Source organism: Leopardus geoffroyi, chromosome E1 (genome assembly GCF_018350155.1).
Source record: "Leopardus geoffroyi isolate Oge1 chromosome E1, O.geoffroyi_Oge1_pat1.0, whole genome shotgun sequence".
Lineage (NCBI taxonomy): Eukaryota > Metazoa > Chordata > Mammalia > Carnivora > Felidae > Leopardus > Leopardus geoffroyi.
The window spans coordinates 18,441,482-18,462,782 of NC_059330.1; the positions used below are offsets into that span (position 1 = coordinate 18,441,482).

The following is a 21,301-nucleotide window of genomic DNA, read 5'->3' on the forward strand; positions in this document are numbered from 1 at the left end:
ACTGGCTCCTGAGAGATTATTACATTTTCTGGCATTTTGCAAGCTGACTGTGAAACACAGGCATTATTAAAAGTTAAATTATACAAACTTAGAATGAAATAAATCATTACTAAAAGAAAGGTAACAAATACTCAGAAATCATTGCTTCCTAATTATTTTAAATGACGTATGCTTGTAAGATTAACATCTACTTTATCTGTAGGGTAAAAATACTTTATAATGGTGTGCTACTGTATTTCTTTTTCCAATTCAAGCGTTGATGACTTCACATTGGTTGCTTGAAACTGGCCATTATAGGAGTATTTACACCACAGAAACTGGGCAGCCCCTACAAACGAGGGCCATTTTATTTTCCAGAGACCCTGTGAAACATATACCAGCACACCACTGAAATAAGCCATTCTTTCTCACTAATTTTATTTTTTTAAGTTTATTTTGAGAGAGAGAGAGAGAGAGAGAGAGAACACGCACCCACGCACGTGGAAGAAGGGCACAGAGGGAGAGAGAATCTCAAGCAGGCTTCACGGCACAGCCCAGAGCCCAACTGGGGTCTTATCGCACAACCATGAGATCAGGACCTGTGCTGAAATCTAGAGTGGGCCATTTAACCAACTTAACCATGCAGGCACCCCTCTCACTAATTTTAAAAAGGATGGCTCGTACATACTAATCTGTCATTTATTCATAAGTTTATAGAACAGAATGTAGAGCTTAGAATTCCCTGTATTTTTTTTCTGCATGCATTTTTTTTCCCAGCATCGCAGAGGGCTTTGGTATTTTGATGTAAGAGATGAGACTTTAGACATAGTTTCTATTGTTCTAACATGAGGTCACAGTTCTGCACTGAGAATGTATTTTACCTAAACAATTCAAAAGTATTCTTAACTTAAAAGTAGATTATAGAAAGCAGCAGCAAAACAAGGACTATTTGAGGGATAGTTGGTTACCGTATATTATTTTTAGATTAGGGCTCTTTACTCTTAAAAAAAGAAACCCAAACACCACAAAAAACAAAATCACCATCAAGGGGTAGTCTGAATGCCACTCTAAGTGTTCCCTCATCAAAATTCCTGTGTTGCATGAGGAAGTAGGGCTCTACATAATGGCTAAAGGGTCAGTGATAACTCTTCTTTGTGACAGTCACCATCCCATCAAACTTAGCATTAGCAACTTTCAATGTAACAAAGAACAGTAAGTACCCACCCATGACCATATTCAGCTCTGCAGATACAAATGAGACATGGCGCCAGCCTTCGAAACTCATTATTTTCAGTGTATCAGTGGGTAGAAAATGTGTCAGAGAGTGCTTATAAGCATTTGCTTTTATTAGCATCGAGAGGGGAAGAGAGACAGAAACAGATGATTTTGATTTGTCTTCTAAGAAACAAGCATCTACTTTAAGAGGAAAAAAAAAAAAATCAAGGGCTAAAAACTAGTTATTTAAAGTTTTTCCACCTACAGAGAGAAGCTGATACATGCTGATAACCAGATCTTCAGCATCTACACCAGTTAAACATCACAGTGTCCCTATTTTAAATGTCTTTACTGCTGAGGTACTTTAAGAAGTCAATGACTTATTTGCAGATACTGACATCAACTGTATCAAGTAAACCAATATCTGCTGCCTATATATTTCCTTACCTGTCACAAGCCATTTAGATTTAAACTCCAGCTACTTCATTCTAGGTGTTTACGTTATGAAACTATGTAATACTGGGTAGACTCAATAAAATAACCCCTTTTTGCACATAAACCGAAAGACTTCACTTTTAAAGACTTGTCACTTGGTTTCTAGTAAGCATAATATCTTATATTGTAGCCGAGGGAGCAAACACAGCAGCTGCCCTATTCATAGACACAGTTGTGCCTTGATATACACAGAGCAAGGATTTTAACCATTTCCAATCACTAATATCTTAGACTTTAAAATCTATTTCTTAGGGATTTGTGCTATATATAGAAATAATCATTACCCTTTGGGAAACAATGGCTCATTTACTGAAAATGAGTTTAACAAAGGAATTATTTGGTACTGAAAAATACAGAGCAGTGAATTGGGTGACACAAATCACGGCATCATCAGCTCATGTGACTATCAGGGTAATTTACTTAGGAAAAAAAAAAAAAAAACTACAGCAACTTAAATTTTAGCTTCAACAATGTAATATCCTCAATCACGTCCTCTGTCACAAAATTGTGAAACCAGAAATTAGGTTATTGTGAAAATGTCCCTTTACTCCCAAACTGAGATAAATATCACAAAAAAAGAAAAACTTTGCAGAATGGAATATTTCTATCCTGCCTGAAGCCTAGTTTTGACTGGTATATGTTTCAGCTACACATTTGATTCACACTGAATTTTCTTTTAAGTATTAGGAGAATAAATAGCATTCCAAAAGTCACAAGCTTGAAAACCTCCAGTTCCTTCTCTAGTTGGGAGAGCTTACAAAACTTAATACATGGAGCAACAAGCAACTTGATGCAGTGACCATAAATTTCTTAACACTGTAAGTCTAAATTTAATCAAAACCCAATCTCAGCAAATTCTGTAGAAATAGCCTCCAACCAGATAAAGCAAAAGTCACAAAATGTTAATCTAGAAGAACGGTTTATGGGTATATATCATTATACAATTCTTTCCAATTCCCCGAGGTTTAAAATTTTTCAAAAAATAAAAGAGGGGGACATGATAGTCTCAAGGCAAATATACAACATAATTACATCTATCATGAAAAGATCGAGTCGTTTGCCACCAAAAGGCTTGTGGCTCATGACATTAAACTTTTACCAGAAACCTTAGAGTCACTGGCACACAAAAAGCAACCAATGGAGTACTCTATTTTTTTTCAGAAGCACTGTTCTTGGTTTCATTCACAGAGTTTTTGTTTTTTATTTGTTTTGTTTTGCTTTTACAAGAACACTTCCTCCAGTTTCAATGGGCATTAAGGTGAACAGGTATTACTGGTAAAGCAGCAAAAGAGCAAAGGTTCTGGCTCAGCCTCTAACTAGCTGTGTGACCTTGAACAAATCTCTTAGCTTCCCTGGGTCTCAATTTTCCCGTTTATAAAATGAGGCAGTTACTCTAGATGCATTCTAAAGTATCCTCCAACTGTCTAGTTCCTTTCAAGATAGAGCTCTAGGATTGTGAGAATGAAAAAATTAGTCCTACCCCCTCCCCCCGCCCCATAAGGCCAAAATCTTTGTAATGTTAGTGAAACAAACAGGATACAAAATTGTAAATACCCAATGCAATCATGATTCCAACTCATAATATTACAAACACACGCATTCCAGGTAAATAATTGGGGGAAAAAATACACCAAATGCTGTCAGTGGCTATCTGAGTTGTAGGTTATTTTTCAAGTTTCCTATAATAAACATATTACTTTGATAATGGGGTGGGAAGAGGAAGTTAAAGAGAAAGGGGGGAAAAAGAGAAAGGAAAAACCTTCCTTTTATGGGCTAAAGAAAATTTTACATTTGGAAGGCATTCTACAACTTGAATGAATTTTTCAAAAACTGTTGGAGCTAATCAGAAAAAAAAAAAATTTCTGCAGTAGTCACACACCTAAGACCTATCAACAGCCCGACAAAAGCTGTTAGTTATTTGCCCTAAATTAATAAGCTTTCAGAAGGGGCTCTATTTTTTCACTCAAACTGGTAATAATAATAATAATGACAGTCAATATTTACATAGGGCCAAGCACAGTTCTATGACTACATATACCTTGATTCACTTAATCTATAGAACCCCTATGAAATACATATACTATTACTATCCCCATTTTACACACTATGACCAAGAGGTACTCAGAGGTTAAATAATTAGCCCACAGCTAGGAAGAGGGCAGAGTCAAGATTTAAATCCAGACTGTAATCATAGCACTGGCTCTTACCTACCAACCCATACAGTCCCTTTGTACTTAAATCCTGTCCTCCTCTGGTCATTCTTTAACTGCTTTTGTTCTCAAAGTTCTTCTGGACTACTTTTCTTTAAACTGAAAAGGAAGAATGTGGAAGCACTGGGATAAAAAGACTGGCCAAACTTTTAATTTGCTAGCTTAAAATTATGATTCATTTCAAAATCATTACTTCAAAGCTACAAGGAGTATAATTTAATCTCCATACATATCACTAGGTAAATAATACTGTCACATCTGAGGAATTAAAAAGCATTAATTGCTAAGATTAATATTGGAATTTGTTATTTGGAAATACCTTTTAATACCAGGAGGGTGCTTTATTGATTGACATTACTTGTCCTCAGGAATCTTCTGGGAAAAGAGCCCCTAAAACTAACTGCTGTACCTTTCTAAAATTTCTAACATATTGAAATGTTATTTTAAAACACTTGTAATTAGTTATTTTGATTTTTAAGAGAATACACATCGATATTTTGAACACTGGCTTTGATACACACCCAGTTAACTTCACAATAATCCAATTACTGTAACATGCAGAACCTGGGAAAAGGAAAACAGAAGAGGCCAACCAATTAAACATGGTTGAAGGTTCTCATCTAATTCTCTCAGGCAATTCAAACCCAAACCAAGTATCTATGTGTCCCTTTTTCTGCACAGTATCCACATTACTTGCCAATTTTTATGGCTTCTGGATTACTCTGAATAAAGCTCAATTTTCCCCACATCTGTATTATTAAATTTTTAGCCCTGTCAAGGTAAATACAGAAATCAATAGTTTCCTATTTTAAACAACTAAAATGAGAGGGAAGTGGAGAAGAAAGGGGGGAAAAAAAAAACTTTGCACCAGGCTGCCTGTTAACTTAGATGTGCAATGAGATAATCACCCGATAATTGCACCCTTTGGGTACTTCTGTACTGGTAAGATAATAAAGCGAAATAAAGTCACCTGGTTTACTTCAATTTACTTACACAATTTGCAAATCTACAGCTCTCTGCCATGGTACATTAAGAAAATTAGCATGTAAGAAAAATCACCTGCTTATGTAAATTGGAGGATGGTTTTTATCCATGCAGACAGAAAAAAAAAAATAGCTGCAATCTGGGTCAAATGACTAATTTTATCTATTTGTTCAAATGTCTCTCTTCACCTTTTCTCTGTAGCTCAGAGCAGGAATTTTAGGTCAAGGAAAGGATAAACAAAAAGTTTCTGTGTTGTCCATTCCCGTTAGGTGTTTGCTGCCTGACACTACTGAGCCTTATACTATTTAAATTGAAAACAAGACTTGAGAACTTTATCTAGATAACAAAACCACAACACTGAGAGAGGAAAGAAATCAATGGGGGATATCTGATCTAACCGGGAAGGAAAGCAAACATGGCAAGGATCAGGTACCAATTTTACCTTTCTGCTACCTTAGGCAAACAAGGGTTCAGAAAAGAAAAGGAAAATACTCCAAATAATTCAGGGCAGTTAGGACAACTTCTCTATGGAGAACATTATTCCACTTTGTTCTATGAACGCACCTGGTCCAGATCTTCTGAGTCTGATATGTTAGATGAATGCATTCTTGGTAATTAATGACTGCCTTCCCAGCATCCATTGCTGGAATTCATCACTCCCATTTATAACTGACTCCATCTCCAGGTCCAGAGTGGACCTGATTGCTCCAAAAGTAATCCTATCTCTACAGACGACGATTGGTTCAGAAATCAGTATACAACAATAAAGGCCAAAGAGACTCTAAAACTGTGCTGGTCAATAAGGTAGCCAGTACACTTTGGAGGGGGGGGGGGGAAAGAATGTAAAATACCTAATTAATAATTTTTATAGTAATAACATGTTGAAATTACAATACTTCGGATACATGGAATAAAAATATATTACTAAAATGAATTTCACCTGTTTCTTTTCACATTTTTTAATATGGTCACTAGAACATTAAAATCACATATGTGGCTTGCATTATATATCTACTGGATAGTGCTGCTGGTTTGTTGAGGGCTCTGAAAATGCTCCCTTCCTATTGTGGAAGAGCTTTAGGAAGGCACGCTCCTGCTCTATCTCCGGGCATTGTAAATTGCCCTAGACCGCTAGGGCCTTAAAGCTGTGACACAGCTCATTTTGTGGGAGGTTAATCTGCAAACTAGTAAATTCCCTAGCCAAATTCAGAATTTAAAAAGAGATTCCTAAAAACAAAACATTGTAAACCAACTTGCTAATGTAAGCACTGACCCCCAAATCATTTTACCTGATTACTCACACACACACAAAAAGACAAAATATTTAATATTAGATTTTATTTAAAATTTTAAAAATCACTCCAAATATTTAGGAAAGCAAGAAAATCTAAAACACTAAAAGGTAAAGTATTACCAGAAAAACAGTATCAAATTTACACTCAGGAAGGAATCAATTGCCCATTTGCAAATAGGTAGGCTCTTCATAACTAAATATGTACAATCCTTACCAATGTCAATGAAAGAAAATAAATCTCTTGAACAGCTGCACATTTAAAGTCTGAAATTTTAAATTTGAAAACTCCATGAAAGTTACCACATGGGAATAGGGTTACATTTATCTCATTCTTCCTTTAAACAATTTTAGAAGCTATCCAACATCTCTACTCCTGAAAAAAGTTGTCATGTGGTCACTAGCAGGTTGGACTTTCCCAAAAACAAAGCCATGATGCTTTATAAACATTGACACAATTGTATTAGAGAAACTTAGGAAACACAGGATTTTATAAATGAGGAACCAAAGACCCAGAAAATTTAAATAACTTTATCAAGGTCATAGGGTTGTTGGCAGCAAGGCAGGACCAGAATCTTGTCTCCTAACAAGTTTAGTTGAGTACTCTGTTACCCTCTCATTAAAAAAATTCTTCCCGAGGAAATGGCACCTTGAACGTGATAAACATCAAGTTCTATGGTTTATTAAACTAGAAATAAAAACTTGGGATTTGGGAGAATTTTATTAATGATAAAACAAAGTGCTGCTAATATTTAAGACATTCTTTAGAATCAAATATATACATTTCATGTATACATGAGAGAGAAAAAAAAAAATCACACACACATTCTCAAATGTGTGTTCTACCTGCTAAATTCAATAGCCTTTTCTCCACCCTCATTTTCTTTGACTTTTTTATCTGCACCAAAGATCACTCCCATCTTCCTAACAATCTTCTGCCACGCACAAGTAGTCAATCACTATGAACACATTTTCCTATCTGACTGCCCTTTAGTTTTGCCTCCAATAATTTCTTCCACCTACAACTGAGAACATTCCCCAAGGCTCAGGCCTCAGCTATCTCCACTCTTTTATATACATAGATATAAATATCTGAACAAGTCTCTCTCTTAAAAACTTTCCACAGTTGCCATTCCCAGTGTTTCAACTTTATTTCATTACCCGCCCCAAAGGAGCCTTTTCAGACATTTTCCCCCCAGACTCCTCATGAAATTTTAATACTATAGATAAGCTATATATTTATATATGTGCTTTACTCATAAAAAGAGTAAGATTTTGCCCCTCTCCCAGTACCAGTGGGATCTCTTCAGCAGAACACTCCAATTTTAGGGTCTAGCTCTAGTTTGTCTCCCTCCACCACCCTATCACCTCCCACCTCCCCACTACACTTTATATTTCAGCAACTCCAGCCCTACGGTCTCCTGCATATGAGCCCAACTATCTAGAACGCCCTTCATCATTAGCTGACTCTTATTCTTAAAACTCAGTGGAGGTATTACCTCTTGTAGAAAGCATTCATGCCTTCCAGAGAAATCCCTCCTCTATGTTCCCATAATATGCAGGGAATATCTCTATTGCTGCATTGATGGCAATGAATTATAATCATCCATTTACAAGTCTCTCTCCCCCACTAGATCATAATCTTCTTTAAATCCCTAACATCCAGCACAGGGCCTGGGAAATAGTCAATAACCAATAAATATTACTGTGAGAACAAGTGATAATACATCTTTATGTTTTTATTTAATGATTTCAAATTTAGTTTCAACTCTCCATCAAGACTCCCTGAAAGCAGGGATATATTATTTTGCACACTGTTTACTTAACTGTAAGCTCCTGCAGGGCAGTATCGTGACTTAAACATCTCTGTATCCCAGTACAAGCACAGGACAGATAACAGCAGAAGCTTGACCGTTTGCAAAATTGTTTGTAGAATTAAATATCCTCATTATTACCTACAATAGTTCTGGTCCACTGCAGCAGGTTGACAATAAAAAACACACTGACTAGTGAGTTCCAACAATGTCAAAACCTTCTGATAGTAGATATAATTCAATTAGTCAAACTAATTCAAAACACCAATATGAAACTAGGTTTAGATAAAGACTGCCAATCATAATCAATGACAGACATCAGTGTACACACTCCCTCTACTCACACCGTTGTCATTAACTGTTAAAGTGCAACTCAATATCGTTTCCTTAGTTTCCTTTTCATAATGCCAGAGTGCTAAAATTTTTTCTAATGTCTTCTGGCTGGGTACCTTAGAACTACCAACTAAGTCTATGATGATGTGTCACATGCTTATTGACAGTATCACAACTGTTGCCTCAGGCACTCTCTGTATTACCCCTAAGCAACAACTGGATCAAACTGACAAACTGTGTTAGTTAGGAAATCGTTGTTGATCTGCATTAGATGACCCAATCAACAAATAATTCACTGGACTACTGTGGATGCACAAATCAAAAGTAAAACCCAGGGGCAACTGGGTGGCTCAGTAGGTTGGGCATCGGACTCTTGATTTTAGCTCAGGTCATAATCTCATGATTGGTGGGATGAAGCCCTGTGTCGGGCTCTGCCATGACACCGTGGAGCCTGACTTCAGATTCTCTTTCTCTCTCTCTCTCTCAAAATAAACAAATAAACTTTTTTTTTTTTTTTAAGTAAAACCCCAAAACAACTTTATAATGAAAGAGCTTCTACCCAGTGACTTCTTTCCATTTGGATGGATGACAAATGGAAAAGTTTCTTTGGCTTTGACAATTTCCATCAAAGAAATCAGATCGGCATAATAAAGAAACATACATTATGTAAACAATGGATTCTTGAACTGGTAGGACATCAGCAAATCTAGTAAAAACCGCCAAGAATAGTCACTCAATTCTACAATACAGAAATCAGGGAAAACTCTCACACTCCAAGTTGTGAAGATAATCAAATATTCCAGAACTCCATTAGAGGACAGCCTTTTATATCATGCAACATTTCTACAATTGTCCATGCTTTGAGGGTAAAGCTCCAGGAACCCCAGAACTTAGATTCAAACATATATTCAGTTAATACATTTTGCAAATATTCTTCGTCCAGCAAGCATATGAAGGGTAACTTTATCTGCCCCCATTTCTTTTCCAGGACATGCACCAGTGGTACTGAGTGATGGCTAAAAAAGTTGCATGTGAGTTTGAGGGATATTGCCGTTTTAGCTAGTCTGAAAAGGCAATTCTTTCTGAAATGTTTTTTTCTTAATAAAATATCTTTATCTTCTTTCCTTCTAATAATCAATGGTGTAACATAAAATTTCTGCCCAAGAATAAAACAAGTTTCTTTTGTTGTGTTGTGAATAAAACAAATGAGTTCTTCTGTTGTGTTGTGGTTTTGTTTTATTTTTGGTTTTTGAATATAATTTGGAAAAATCTTGTCAGGAGTCTAACCACAAAATGACTTCCAATGTTACAATGCCATGGAGTTTGTATCACCAAGAAACCAGTTCAGTATCATTAGACTGTATTACTTTTATTCTCTCTCTTTGCTTTCCCTACTTTATGACCATGAACCTGCAGTTTCTAAAAGTAAGTTCGTTTGTAGTTAAAATTAACAATATAGATTTCCACATTTCTAAGTTTCACACGGATGCTTTGTTATGTCTAGAAGAGCAACCGTTTCCTTTTTATGGTGCAGGCACTGCTTCTTCAAAGCTCTTTTCACAAAGCAGCGCCCCCCACCCCCCACCCCAAAGAATCCAGCTGTGGCAGTTAATCCTGGCTGTTAGAAACACTTCTCAATACTACAAATTCTTAACCTGTAAAACACAGTTAATAACAGAATACACTTCAGTATGTTCTTTCTGATGCACATAACTCCAGGATTTTCCCCAAACATATCCCAAAGCATTCCCCATTTTTCTAAATTCAAGTTGGCTGTTTGAGGAGCAAAAAAGTACCACGGAAAACATCAGAAAAAAAATGGTACCTCTAATTTTCACAAGATGAGCAAGCTAGACAGTATCTGCCATGCATGAGGATTTACACTGAATAATTTTTCATTAAATCGCACATATTTCCCCCACCTCACTAGGATCTTCTTTAGCAATTCACACTCTTTCATCCAAACACAAGTAAAATGAGCTTCCACTAAAGCTGAACTTTGACGATAAGGATGTCCTTCATTTGTTACATTCTGAGAAGAAAAAATTAATTTCCTTCCCACAATGTAAATCCAGAATACTTTCTAAAACAGTGCAGATGAACTGACTAGAACACCTACCAAGTCCACACAAACATGTATTTTATATATATTTTAATGTGTTTGTTTTAAATTGTTAATAGCACATATATAGCATATAGCACAACTAAGGGGACACTTTATGGTATCTGAAGCCATGCCTCCAAAAATAGTCTGCACGTTGTGATTTCACTTGAGAAACCTGGCCATATACGAAGCCACTTCTGCATACATTAACACAACAGTTTTTTCTACCAACAATAACTACAATAAAAACAGCCTTCATTGAGTGCTTACTGTATGCTAGACAGTGTAATCATTGGTTTACAAAGATTACCACATTTTTACCGATCCTCCTTGGAGAGGTGCTATTATTATCCTCATTTTATAATGAGGAATAGAGAGGTTAAACAACTTAAGATGACACAGCTAGTAAGTAACTAAGTATCACTACAGTGATGCTTAAGTTTTGAAAGACTTACATAAAAGTAACCCGCTGAAAGAATTAGAATAATAAAATTCAAATTTCTCCAACTTTACTTGGAGTACAAAGGCAACAGACCAAATGAATCCCAAGATATTTGATCTTTCAATTAATCACATAAGTTAAAAACCAAAACACTGCTAATATTCTACGTAGAAGCTTTTCCCAGACTCATTATCAAGGTGGCACTATGTGCCATTAATTCAATCAATATTTCTGGTTGTCAATGTCAAACTGCCTGGGTTTAGCAGTCTTCAAACTTCCCTCATGTGGTCAACTTCCTCCAACTCTCAAAAATACGCACTTCATAAGCCCCCGAAGCTTTATGCTGTAATACTTTGTCCCAAGGTTGTCACAATTTTAAGCACTGCATATTCACTTTCCTCTGGCAAATGTGAACTACCAACAAATAGATATTAACATTATCCTCACCAAATGACTGAGGTTTCTGTTTGTGGGTTATTTTGTGTTTCAGTTTTGCATTATGAAAATGTCCAAATGGACATTTGGAGCCTTGACGTGTGATAAAGAAGGTCAAATTATATATGATGCTTTGATGACCCATGAACAACATTCTATCATTAGAATGAATGTATCTCAGGCTACCCCATGACCATATTACCACGTAAACTGGAACCCTTACTTTGAGATAAAACACAGCAGACAGTCGTTAATGAAACCTTAATTGAACTGTCAAAGCACCATCTTTACCAGCAAGCAAATAGGTAATTCACTACTTTTACACAACTGTCCAATACTGATAAGTTATTCCACTAGTTAAATTCAGCTCAGAGATAAATCAAGGCTGGTAGACTAAACTGTTCAGTTATAAATCTGACTGGTAAAATGCTCTACCACTTCCACAAATATCTTGCTGTGTCTACATACAGGAGAAACAATATTGTTCAAAATTACATGCAATGTTTTCAGACATCAGTCAGTAATTTGGGGTGCATGTTCAGAAAAAGATATGAGAGCAGATACAGTGTCCTTTTGTGTGGGATGCCAGAAGAAAAATACTTGCAAAATGCGTTAAATATATTAGAGAGGCACCTGGGTGGCTCACAGTTAAGCGTCCGACTTTGGCTCAGGTCATGATCTCGCGGTTCGTGAGTTTGAGCCCCAAGTCGGGCTCTGTGATGACACCTCAGAGCCTGGAACCTGCTTCAGACTCTGTGTCTCCCTCTCTCTCTGCTCCGCCCTCTCAAAAATAAATAGACATTTAAAAAAAATGTTTTTAATATATTTGAATCTAAGTGAATCTTATGATGCCCAAGTAGTTATATGATGTTTTAATCAAATGATGTATCACTGGGAAAATATTTTTATGTCCCATTTTAATCATTTTAGAAAACAGTTTCAGGTTCATTAGATATTTTTTGAATTAAAAAAAATTCTGGTCTAGTTAAAAAGTAAAAAATCTTACTAATATCTTTAGCTTGGGTTTCAGAATACTAGTGCGATTCACTCTGGTATGGTATTCAAATCTCTAGTTTTAACAACTTTACCCAGGTCATACACGTGGCAGTTACGTTCCAAATATAATAAGCAATTCAGACAACAGGTCATCAATATGTAAATATGAAAACAGAAAAGCATTTGCATACTAAAACACACACCTGGAACTCTTTCTTTTTTTCATTCTGAATTGTACTTCACTTGTAACAACTGATTGGAAACACTCAATGCAGCTAACCAGACAAACTTGGTTAAAGAAAGAAGGACCTGACCAGGGAATCAAGTAATCAAGCAGCGAACATGCCATGGCCCTGTGCAAAGTGCCGCGGAGGAAAAGAAGTACCCTGGTAGGCACAGTCCGTATCCTCGAGGGGCTTACGAATGTAGTGAGACAAGGCAAACACAAAACAACTGGTATACAATAGAAGATGGTGTACAGAATGAGGTACTCTTCAAGTACGAGGAGCCAACTCTGTCGGTGACAGAAGGCGTTCAATCAATGACAGAATCTAGAATGGACTCAAATCAAAAACATTCAGTTTTTCATACATATGTAACTCAGAATAGCCTCTACCAGAATGTTTGCTATGGAAGATGTTTCAGCATTCCTAGCTCCTCACCTTCCTCCCCTAAAAAAAAAATCTTTTCCTTTAGCCCTGACTTGAAGTGAAAACTCTACAAGTCACATCACCATTTGAGAGAAATGTAGAACCGTCTTTAGAATATAGTCAAGAATGCTGCAATCCACTTCCCTTTCAGTATCTCTAGTTCTTAACACTGTATGTACAACGTTTAAATAAGAGAGAGCATCCAGGTCTAAGAAAATCCAAACAAAGTCCAGGAAATCAATGACAAAATTTAAAGCAAGGAACCACCTTGTCCCGGTCCACACACCCCGCCCCCCCCCGGGTCCCACACCTCTGAAATCCTCAAGGGTTAGGCAAGGAATGGAAGTTCACGGTGCAATCCCTGGGGATAGGATACGAAAGAGAAGGCAGGAGCAGACCGGTCCCTGAGCAGAGCGACTGAAGAGACACCATTACTGGCTACACTCTTTCCCACCAGGAATCGCATACACCTTGCAGAAGGGAGCACTGCAGCAGCAACCTCCTTGGAGAGCTAGCCGGGAAAACACTGGACCCTACTAGTTTAAAAAAAACAGATCACTTAGTAGCCTAAATTATAAAATGTGAACTATAAATAAAGATGACCAGATATAATGCAAACATGATTCTCACGTCAATTATAGCGTGAAAAACAATGACAAAAGGAGACATTTACCAGGCTAGTTCCAAAGAGTTCATTTTCCTGTAGCGATGGGGCTTTTCTAGACATTAACAACTATCTATTTTTGAATGCACTGAAAACATCAATTCATCTGTCCACACCAGAATACTTAATCCTTGAGAAAAAAATTGTTTGTTCTAGTTTTGACAGCAACAGGGCCTACAACGATAAATTCATTTTATTACAAACTACTAATCTTCCTAAGAAGAGTAAATAGACAAAATGTTGCATCTAAGAAGCGCTTAGACTTTTTCAAACATCCTAGCACTAGCAAAAGTAGAGCAGTTTCCTATGTTTGAAAAGTATACTTCCTACTACGGCAACCAACCAAGGGATAACAGCAACTTAAGAGGCACTAAATGACACTAAATGACACTAAAACATTACACTGAATGTGGGCCACGGCATAGCTACAGTCTACTGACCTCATTTGTGGTACTCATGTGTGATGCTATATTTAATGCATTCTTATCAAAAAAGCTAAAGCTACATACTTCCCAACTGCAGCTTTAGGGTTTAAAATAAACCACTCAAGCAAGGGCTTAACTGGTTCAAGTATGAACTCTATCTTCCTTCTGGGGATCAAGATTACAAATCAAAGAATGAAAAGACAAAAAGGGACATCAAAGTAGTTATGCAAAGTCTAACCCAATGACAAGACTAAGATTAAGGAATCAAAGGTGGGGTCATTGGTGACATCCGCTGCAATCAGGCAACCGATTCAGACTAAATCACACCTAAGACATGACCAAGGTCTGTCGGGACACACGCTTCACACATTCATCTATTGATCCTACATCCGGTGGCTCGCTTAGGTTCTAAACAGAAAGTCTGGTAGACGGCAAACGTGTGTTACTCATCAGAGGGCGTTCTACCAAAACGCGCCATGACTCAAAAGCACGAACTCGGCCAGCCAACACGTTGGGCCTCTTCACCGGTGGCGGTGGCTTCCTACAGTTGAGTCGCTCCGCGGTTGGTCACCATGGTGGAAGCCATGGCGGATGGCTCGCCCAACCTCAACGTGAGAAGAAACCGCGAGAAGTCGTGTTTTTCTGTGGATACTCACCAGACAACACCAAAGGCTCCATATCCAATAGGTCTATCCGGCTCAATATCCAGCTGCTGTTGTGGATGATGCGAGTGTTGATGGTGGTGCGCCTTAACTGTAGCAGCTGCGGCAGCCTGTACCTGAGCTGGGGCTGCTGCAGCTGGTCCAGGAGCCTGACCCGGTGCCGGTGATGGGAAATATGGCTGTTGTTGCCCAGGGTTTAACATGGCTGCAGCTGCGGCCGCTGCAGCGGCCGCCGCAGCTGCCGAAGAGGTATGCTGCTGGACAGGGTGTACAGCAGCCGCCGACCCCGGATGAAGATGGTGTTGAGGGTGGTGGTGGTGGTGAAGGTGAGGAGGAGGGAGGTGTGGAAGGTGGTGGTGATGGTGGTGGTGGTGACCTGCTGCTGCTGCAGATGTGCCGCCATTGTAAGCCGCCATCATTTTTGCGTTGGCTCTTGCGCCACAAAGAGACATTCAAAAAAATGCCCTTTGATTGGAAAGCAAACTGGGTCAAGCTGTCATTTGGCCATTTAAAAATGAAGAACAACCACTCACTCCACCTCAAAAAACATGGAGCGGAAACTGGCTTTAGGTCTTCATCAGTCAATCCAAACAAGTTAGAGGATCTTGGTGTTTAATTTCGGGGTGAGCGTGTGTGGAAGGGTGTGGATTGCCCAAAAAAGAAAAGAAAGGAAAAAAAGAAAAAGAAAAGAAAAAGGAAAAAGGGACCCCTTCCCCCCAGGTTTCCTGCCACAAGTGGGTACTAAAACTCCATCCTTAATTGGGGGGAGGTTCCAACTTTGAATGTGGGAATAAAGGCCAAACCTCCCGACCCCCTGAACTCCACGCACGAAAAGGATCAGGAAACACGCCACCCTTGGAATCTTGTAAGAGGGTTGACTCATCTACCCCTTCCATTCCCACATCCTTTTCTAAACACCTACCACCTCCTCAAAAATACAATTTTAAAAAATTCCAACCACCCCAAATTCAAAAGATGGGGGGAAATTTCCAGGGAAACCAGCTTTCCCCCCCCCTCGAACTCTCAGGCCTTCCTACATCTCCCCCCACTCCTAGTCAGGCTGACCTGATTGGAGGGGGGTACTAAACTTTCCAGAAGAGAAAAGAGCCAGGGAAGGAGGCAGGAGGGATAGGGTGAGCAGAGCAGGCGACAGGGCAGGACGGAGAGGAGAAAGAGAACCGGGGCAAAGTGAAGGTAAGGAGGTGCAGGGAGGAATGAAAGAGAGGTGGGCAGCACTCGGACGCCCAGACAGAGGGAACCGCCCCGGGATGAGGTTAGGGTCCCGGGGCCAAAGAATAGGAGCCCCGGGAGGCGGGCGGGGTGCAGTCGGAAGCGGGCTGACTCCTGCCCCCGCCGCCGGCTGCTTCTGCTGAGGAGGGTTGGGGGGGAGAGCGGGTGGGTCCCCCCGCGCGACGGCCCCCGCAGGGCTCAAGGCTGCTCCGTCTCCCCCCCTCCCCCCCACCCGGCTTCCCGTCCCCGCGGCCGCTTTCTCCTCAGTCGCTGCCGGCCGCTTTCTCCTCAGCCGCCGCCTCCTCCTCAGCCGCCGGTGCCGCCGCGGCCGGACTCACCTCCCCTAGCAAAGCCGGATAGAGCGGAGCCAGCGGCGGACACGCGCAACCAGCCACCGAGGCCCCGCCCCCGCCTCACACTGACCGGCTGCCCTAGCCAATCCACGCCCACCTGTCTGCGTCTGCCTCCAATCCTGGGCCCGGAGCTTCAGACAGGCGCACTGTTCGGCCAGTGGCAACAAGGTGTGGGTCTCCTGGGGAAATCCCGCCCCCGATCCGGGATGGGCAGATAGAAAGACCAATCAAAAGGCAGAGTCTGGCCTGACCGACAAGACTAAAAGCGAATTAAAAACCAAAGATCTCCGTGACATTTTCTTTCGCCTCTCTCCTCTTTTCTTTTTCTTCTTTTATTTTTTTGGCAGGAGCAGGAAGCTGCGTGCTAATCCCGCCCGCAAAAGCTGGAAGAGAGGGTGGAATAAAAGAACCAATCATGAGCCGGGGACCAAGAACAGAACAACCAATCCTTGGCTTGAAGATGAAGTGGGAAGGGACTGGGGCCAGATAGACACTAGATTTGACAAATGGAAAAAACGATTGATCTCGGTACCACCCTTCAGATCTCCTATAGGTCAGGATTGTGGAGAATTCACTGTCGTATCAGCGGCGACCTCCTTGGGGGCGGGGCCAAATAAAGGGGGTGTGGTCTAGAGAAAGGGGGCGGGACTGAGATGAAGAAGGCGGAGTCCCAATCATAGATGGTCCTTTGATACGAGCCATATCCTATCCCTTTTTAAGTCATCAAGTGTGGAGAAGAAATAGGGGGAGCAAAAAGGGATGTCGAACTAACGAAACTCAAGGTCCAAGGTTACTCAACAAGACAGTCACAGAAGAAACTCAGTAGACTGATAGTTCATAGCCTATGGCTGGCCCTCCATGGTTGATTCTCATCTTGGCAAAAAGAGGTGCTGTCTCCAGCGTTCACAACTCCACTCTCCATGGATAATAAGGCTCTCCTTAAATTAAATACAAATTAAATACAAGATATAAATTAAAGCAACAAGAATAATAAACTCAACAACAAAGATCGTAATTTTCTCCTGTATTTTCTAAGTTTTAGAAAATTGAAATCTTACTAAAATAACCTTTTGCTATCACATAACCTCACTTATTTGAATTTACTTTTCTTTTAAAATAGGAAATAATAAGCTTACAGAACCTTGCCCTTATGAAATCTTCACTCAGAACCCTGGAGATCATCTTTGATTTCTCTTTGCCTGCCCCACTCCTTCCTTTCTAATCAATCATCAAGTCTTAAACACTTTTCTTTTTTTAATGCTTATTTATTTTGAGAGAGAGAGAAAAAAACTGGGGAGGGGCAGAGAGAGAGAGAGAGAGAGAGAATCCCAAGCAGGCTCTGCACTGTCAGAGCCTGAACTTGGGGTTCAGTCCCACCAACTACGAGACGGTGACCTGAGCTGAAATCAAGAGTCGAAGGCTTAATGGACTGAGCCACCCAAGCACCCCAAAGGTCTTAAACACTTTCAAACACTTCTTAACACCCCCCTTTCTCCAATTACCACAATATTACCCCAATTTATGCCACTAGCATCTTTAACTCCTCTCCCTGCCTGTAGGCTAGCACACCCCTATTTCATCCTCCACTTAGAGTATAGCAATCTTTTAAAAACACAAGTCTGACCATGCCCCTACCTTTGAAAAAAGTCAATAATAGTTCCACTTGATCTTCTTCGCCCCTTGCTCAATGACCTTAATCTATCACCTCCTCCCTCTATACTTCAGACATTCTGAACTTTCAGTTCCACAAATGGTTTGTTGCTTCCAAACCTTCATGAATATCTTCAGCCCCAAACACTCTCCAACCACCCTTTGCTCTTCTAATATATCGTTCAGATGAATTTTACTTTTCATATGCATTTTATCTTTTTGTTTTTTCTGGAAAGTTTTTACTGAGTCTGTTGTAGAGTATGTATCTCTGTTATCTATCTTCATTACACTGCCTCCCTCATAGCAGTGTATAAGAATTCTATATTTTAATTGTTTACTAAGTTTGACCATGCCAGAAAGCGTGTCTGTCCCACTCGGTGTTGCATGCCAAGTTCCTGGGGCAGGGTCTAAAAGGTGAAGGCACTTAATGAGGAGTTGCATGAGTTTACTGAGTGCAGGAGTAGTAGATACCAATCCAAGCTCTGCCATTTACTAGCTCTGTGACTTACGCAGTTTAAGTAACTTTTCTGAGTCTCAGTTGCCTCAACTGAATATGAAGATAATAATATAGGTGATGTATTTAAAAGTTCTTGGCAAATTTCAATGATGTTAATTCTCTTTCCTTGTCCCCACCCTCACATAATATTTGGAATGCCTTTCCAACTTCTCAATGCATTTCAGTCTCCTTCAAAGTGTAGTATACTAGAAGCTTCTTAGAAATGCAAAGTCTCAGGTTCTACCTCCGATCTACTGAATCAAAATCTCATGGGCAAGAATCTGTTTAATAAGCCTGCCAGGTGATTCTTACACACAGTAAAGTTTGAGAAGCATTGGTCTAGAAGAAAAGGGCTGAGTCTTCTTAAATCTTGTTTACTTTGCAGCACCAGAAAGCACTCAATACATGTGAAATAAAGAAATACATCCAGTCCTCCAGAAAGTGATTGCATACGAAGAACTATTTATTCCTGCCACAAACATTTATTGAGCACCAACTATACCTAGGCATGATGCTACGTTCAACAATGGGGGAGACAAGATACATGACCTAACAAGGTCTCTGCCATTCAGGAGCTCTAAGTCTAGTGCAGGAATATCCAAAATGGTGTGTGCACACTCCCTGTGGTGCACAAAGTGAGCCATTAGACTCCGGGAAGGAATTAGTACAACTTCTATTTCTGCTTAATTTTTATTTCATCTTTTAAAATGTCTATTTGGTCAGTGCTTTATAATGTACATAATATATAGTGTTCATGTATATAACTTATAAATAAACAAGAATACATAAATTGGGGATTTGCGCTAAAAAATTTTTACCAAAAATACTGAGAAATCACTGGCTTGGAACCATTTCACGTTCATGGTTTAGATCAACTCTCCAATAGAAATATGAGAGCTGCGCATGAAATTTTAAATATTCTAGAAGTCACTTAAAAAGCTAAGAGAAATAAGGAGAATTATTTTTAATATACTTTATTTAACCCAATATATCCCAAATATTGTCATGTTAAACATGTAATCAATACAAAAAGAAGTTTGTGTGTGTGTATGTGTGTGTGTGTGTGTGTGTGTATATATATATATATATATATATATTCTAATACTAAGTCTTCAAAATCTGGTGTATATTTTGCATTTACAGCACATCTCAATTGAATTGAAAATTCAATTTCCTCAGTCAAACTAGTTACATTTCAAGTGCTCAATAGCCTCATGTGGCCAGTGGCTACCATATTAGACAGCACAGACCTAGATCATGGATTTGACTCCCTACTCTGCCCCTTGTTGTGTGATCTTGGGCAAGTTCCTTAACCTATCTTGCTCTGAATTTCCTTGTTCATAAAATAGAGAAGATCCTTGATTTTTCCAGTTGTGAGGATTCAAATTGACAACTATAGAAAGCACATAGCCTGGGGCCTGCCAGGCTCCTCATCAGTGACACTAAGAGAGGTGGTTATTATTAGTATTACAATCCAAGGCAACGTGTCCTAAGTGTCAGATGAGAAATACACTTTGGGCACTGCTCAGTTCATGTCCCCAGCATTCCATCCACGTGGGTCTGGCCTGACAGACACTCAATTCCCCTTAAACACATCACCAGACAGTATAATATCCGGCCCTTTCCATTCTGTTCCATTTTCAGGAGCTGAGCATGATGAACGAGAAGTCGGAAGTGAGTCAGCAGGATAGCACTTAGAGCCTAAAAAAGCAAGCAGGACATCAGAATGCATAAGCAGGAATAGAATGTGCAGGAAGTGGGAGGTGATCTTCCCTTTCTTCCAAGAACTGGCTCCCCCCTTGAGTTGTCTGTGGAGACTTTGTAGAACTTGGGCTAGGGCGAGAGGTGGGGGTGTTGTTAGAGGACTACAATGGGAGCAAATCACATTCAGCAGAGCTGGGTGCTCGACGCATGTTATCTCATGTGATAAATCATCACTAAATTCCATTTTGCAAATGAAGAAATAGAGTCAGGAAGCCAAAGTAGCTTGCCCAACCTCACAAAGCTAGGGAGTGGCCAGCTCCATAGGGCACGCGGCCTTTCCACTGCCCCATACGGCTGGAGGGAATGGCCAAGGAAGTGGTGCTATAAAGTACAGGGAAGAAGAGGCAGAAATGCTTCCGCTTTCAAGTCTGGTCACCCAAGGTCTCTGTCATTGTGTCCATGATACCTTTTCAACATTGTTATCCAAACTCCCAGTGGTAGGCAGGTAGGACCACCTCTGGCCTTTCAGCACCCACACCCTTCTCAGGGATGCTTTCTCCCAGCTCTGACTCCTTCCCACAGGCCCAGAATATCCTTCTGTTTCTTCTTCTACCCAAGTTCTACTCACTTTTCAAGGCTCTGCGCCTGGAACCTTGGATCTTTCTTGAAGCCTTTCTCTTAAACTAGGCCCTCTGCCCTTCCCTGAAGCACTTAGACGTGCAACGTCTGCAACATTTATTTGAAACATGTGATGCTGAGGAAAAGTTTTCAGCCGTATGACTTTGGGCACTTAACACCTTTGAGCTTCAGTTTCTTCATCTGGGAAATGGGGGTAGTAGGAACTACTTTGAAGTGTAAAGTAATATCTACTTTGAAGGGATATTGAGGGGATTAAGTACATTCAGATGTTAATATATGAAACACCTAGCACAGTACCCAACACAGAGTAGCCACTCAATACCGGTAGCTCTCTTCCCACTTCTATGTATTGTTTACTGATCATTTTCTCCCCCTAGTATCTCCATTTCAAGTGCTTTTCAGTTGGGGGAGTTGAGGTTGGGGGATGATAGGTGATACTGAAATCTTAATAAATCGTAAATTGTTTCTCCCATTTCCCCTCATCTATTTTTCTGTGGTCCTTTATCAGCCTTGTGACAGGGCACAACGCT

The 21,301-nt window shown here is 39.8% G+C and overlaps 1 protein-coding gene across 2 annotated transcripts in view; it reads right to left on the reverse strand.

Moving 5' to 3' along the window:
• Window positions 1-16,333, reverse strand: part of NLK (nemo like kinase) — a 166,668-nt gene extending 150,335 nt beyond the window's left edge. The window contains exon 1 of one of the 2 annotated variants that reach the window (XM_045487971.1): window positions 14,694-16,333. In XM_045487971.1, coding sequence (XP_045343927.1) covers window positions 14,694-15,151 — 458 coding nt within the window. In that variant the 5' untranslated portion in view covers window positions 15,152-16,333. The remainder of the gene's footprint in view (window positions 1-14,693) is intronic. The other variant, XM_045487972.1, reaches the window with a different exon arrangement.
• Window positions 16,334-21,301: the final 4,968 nt, after the last annotated feature.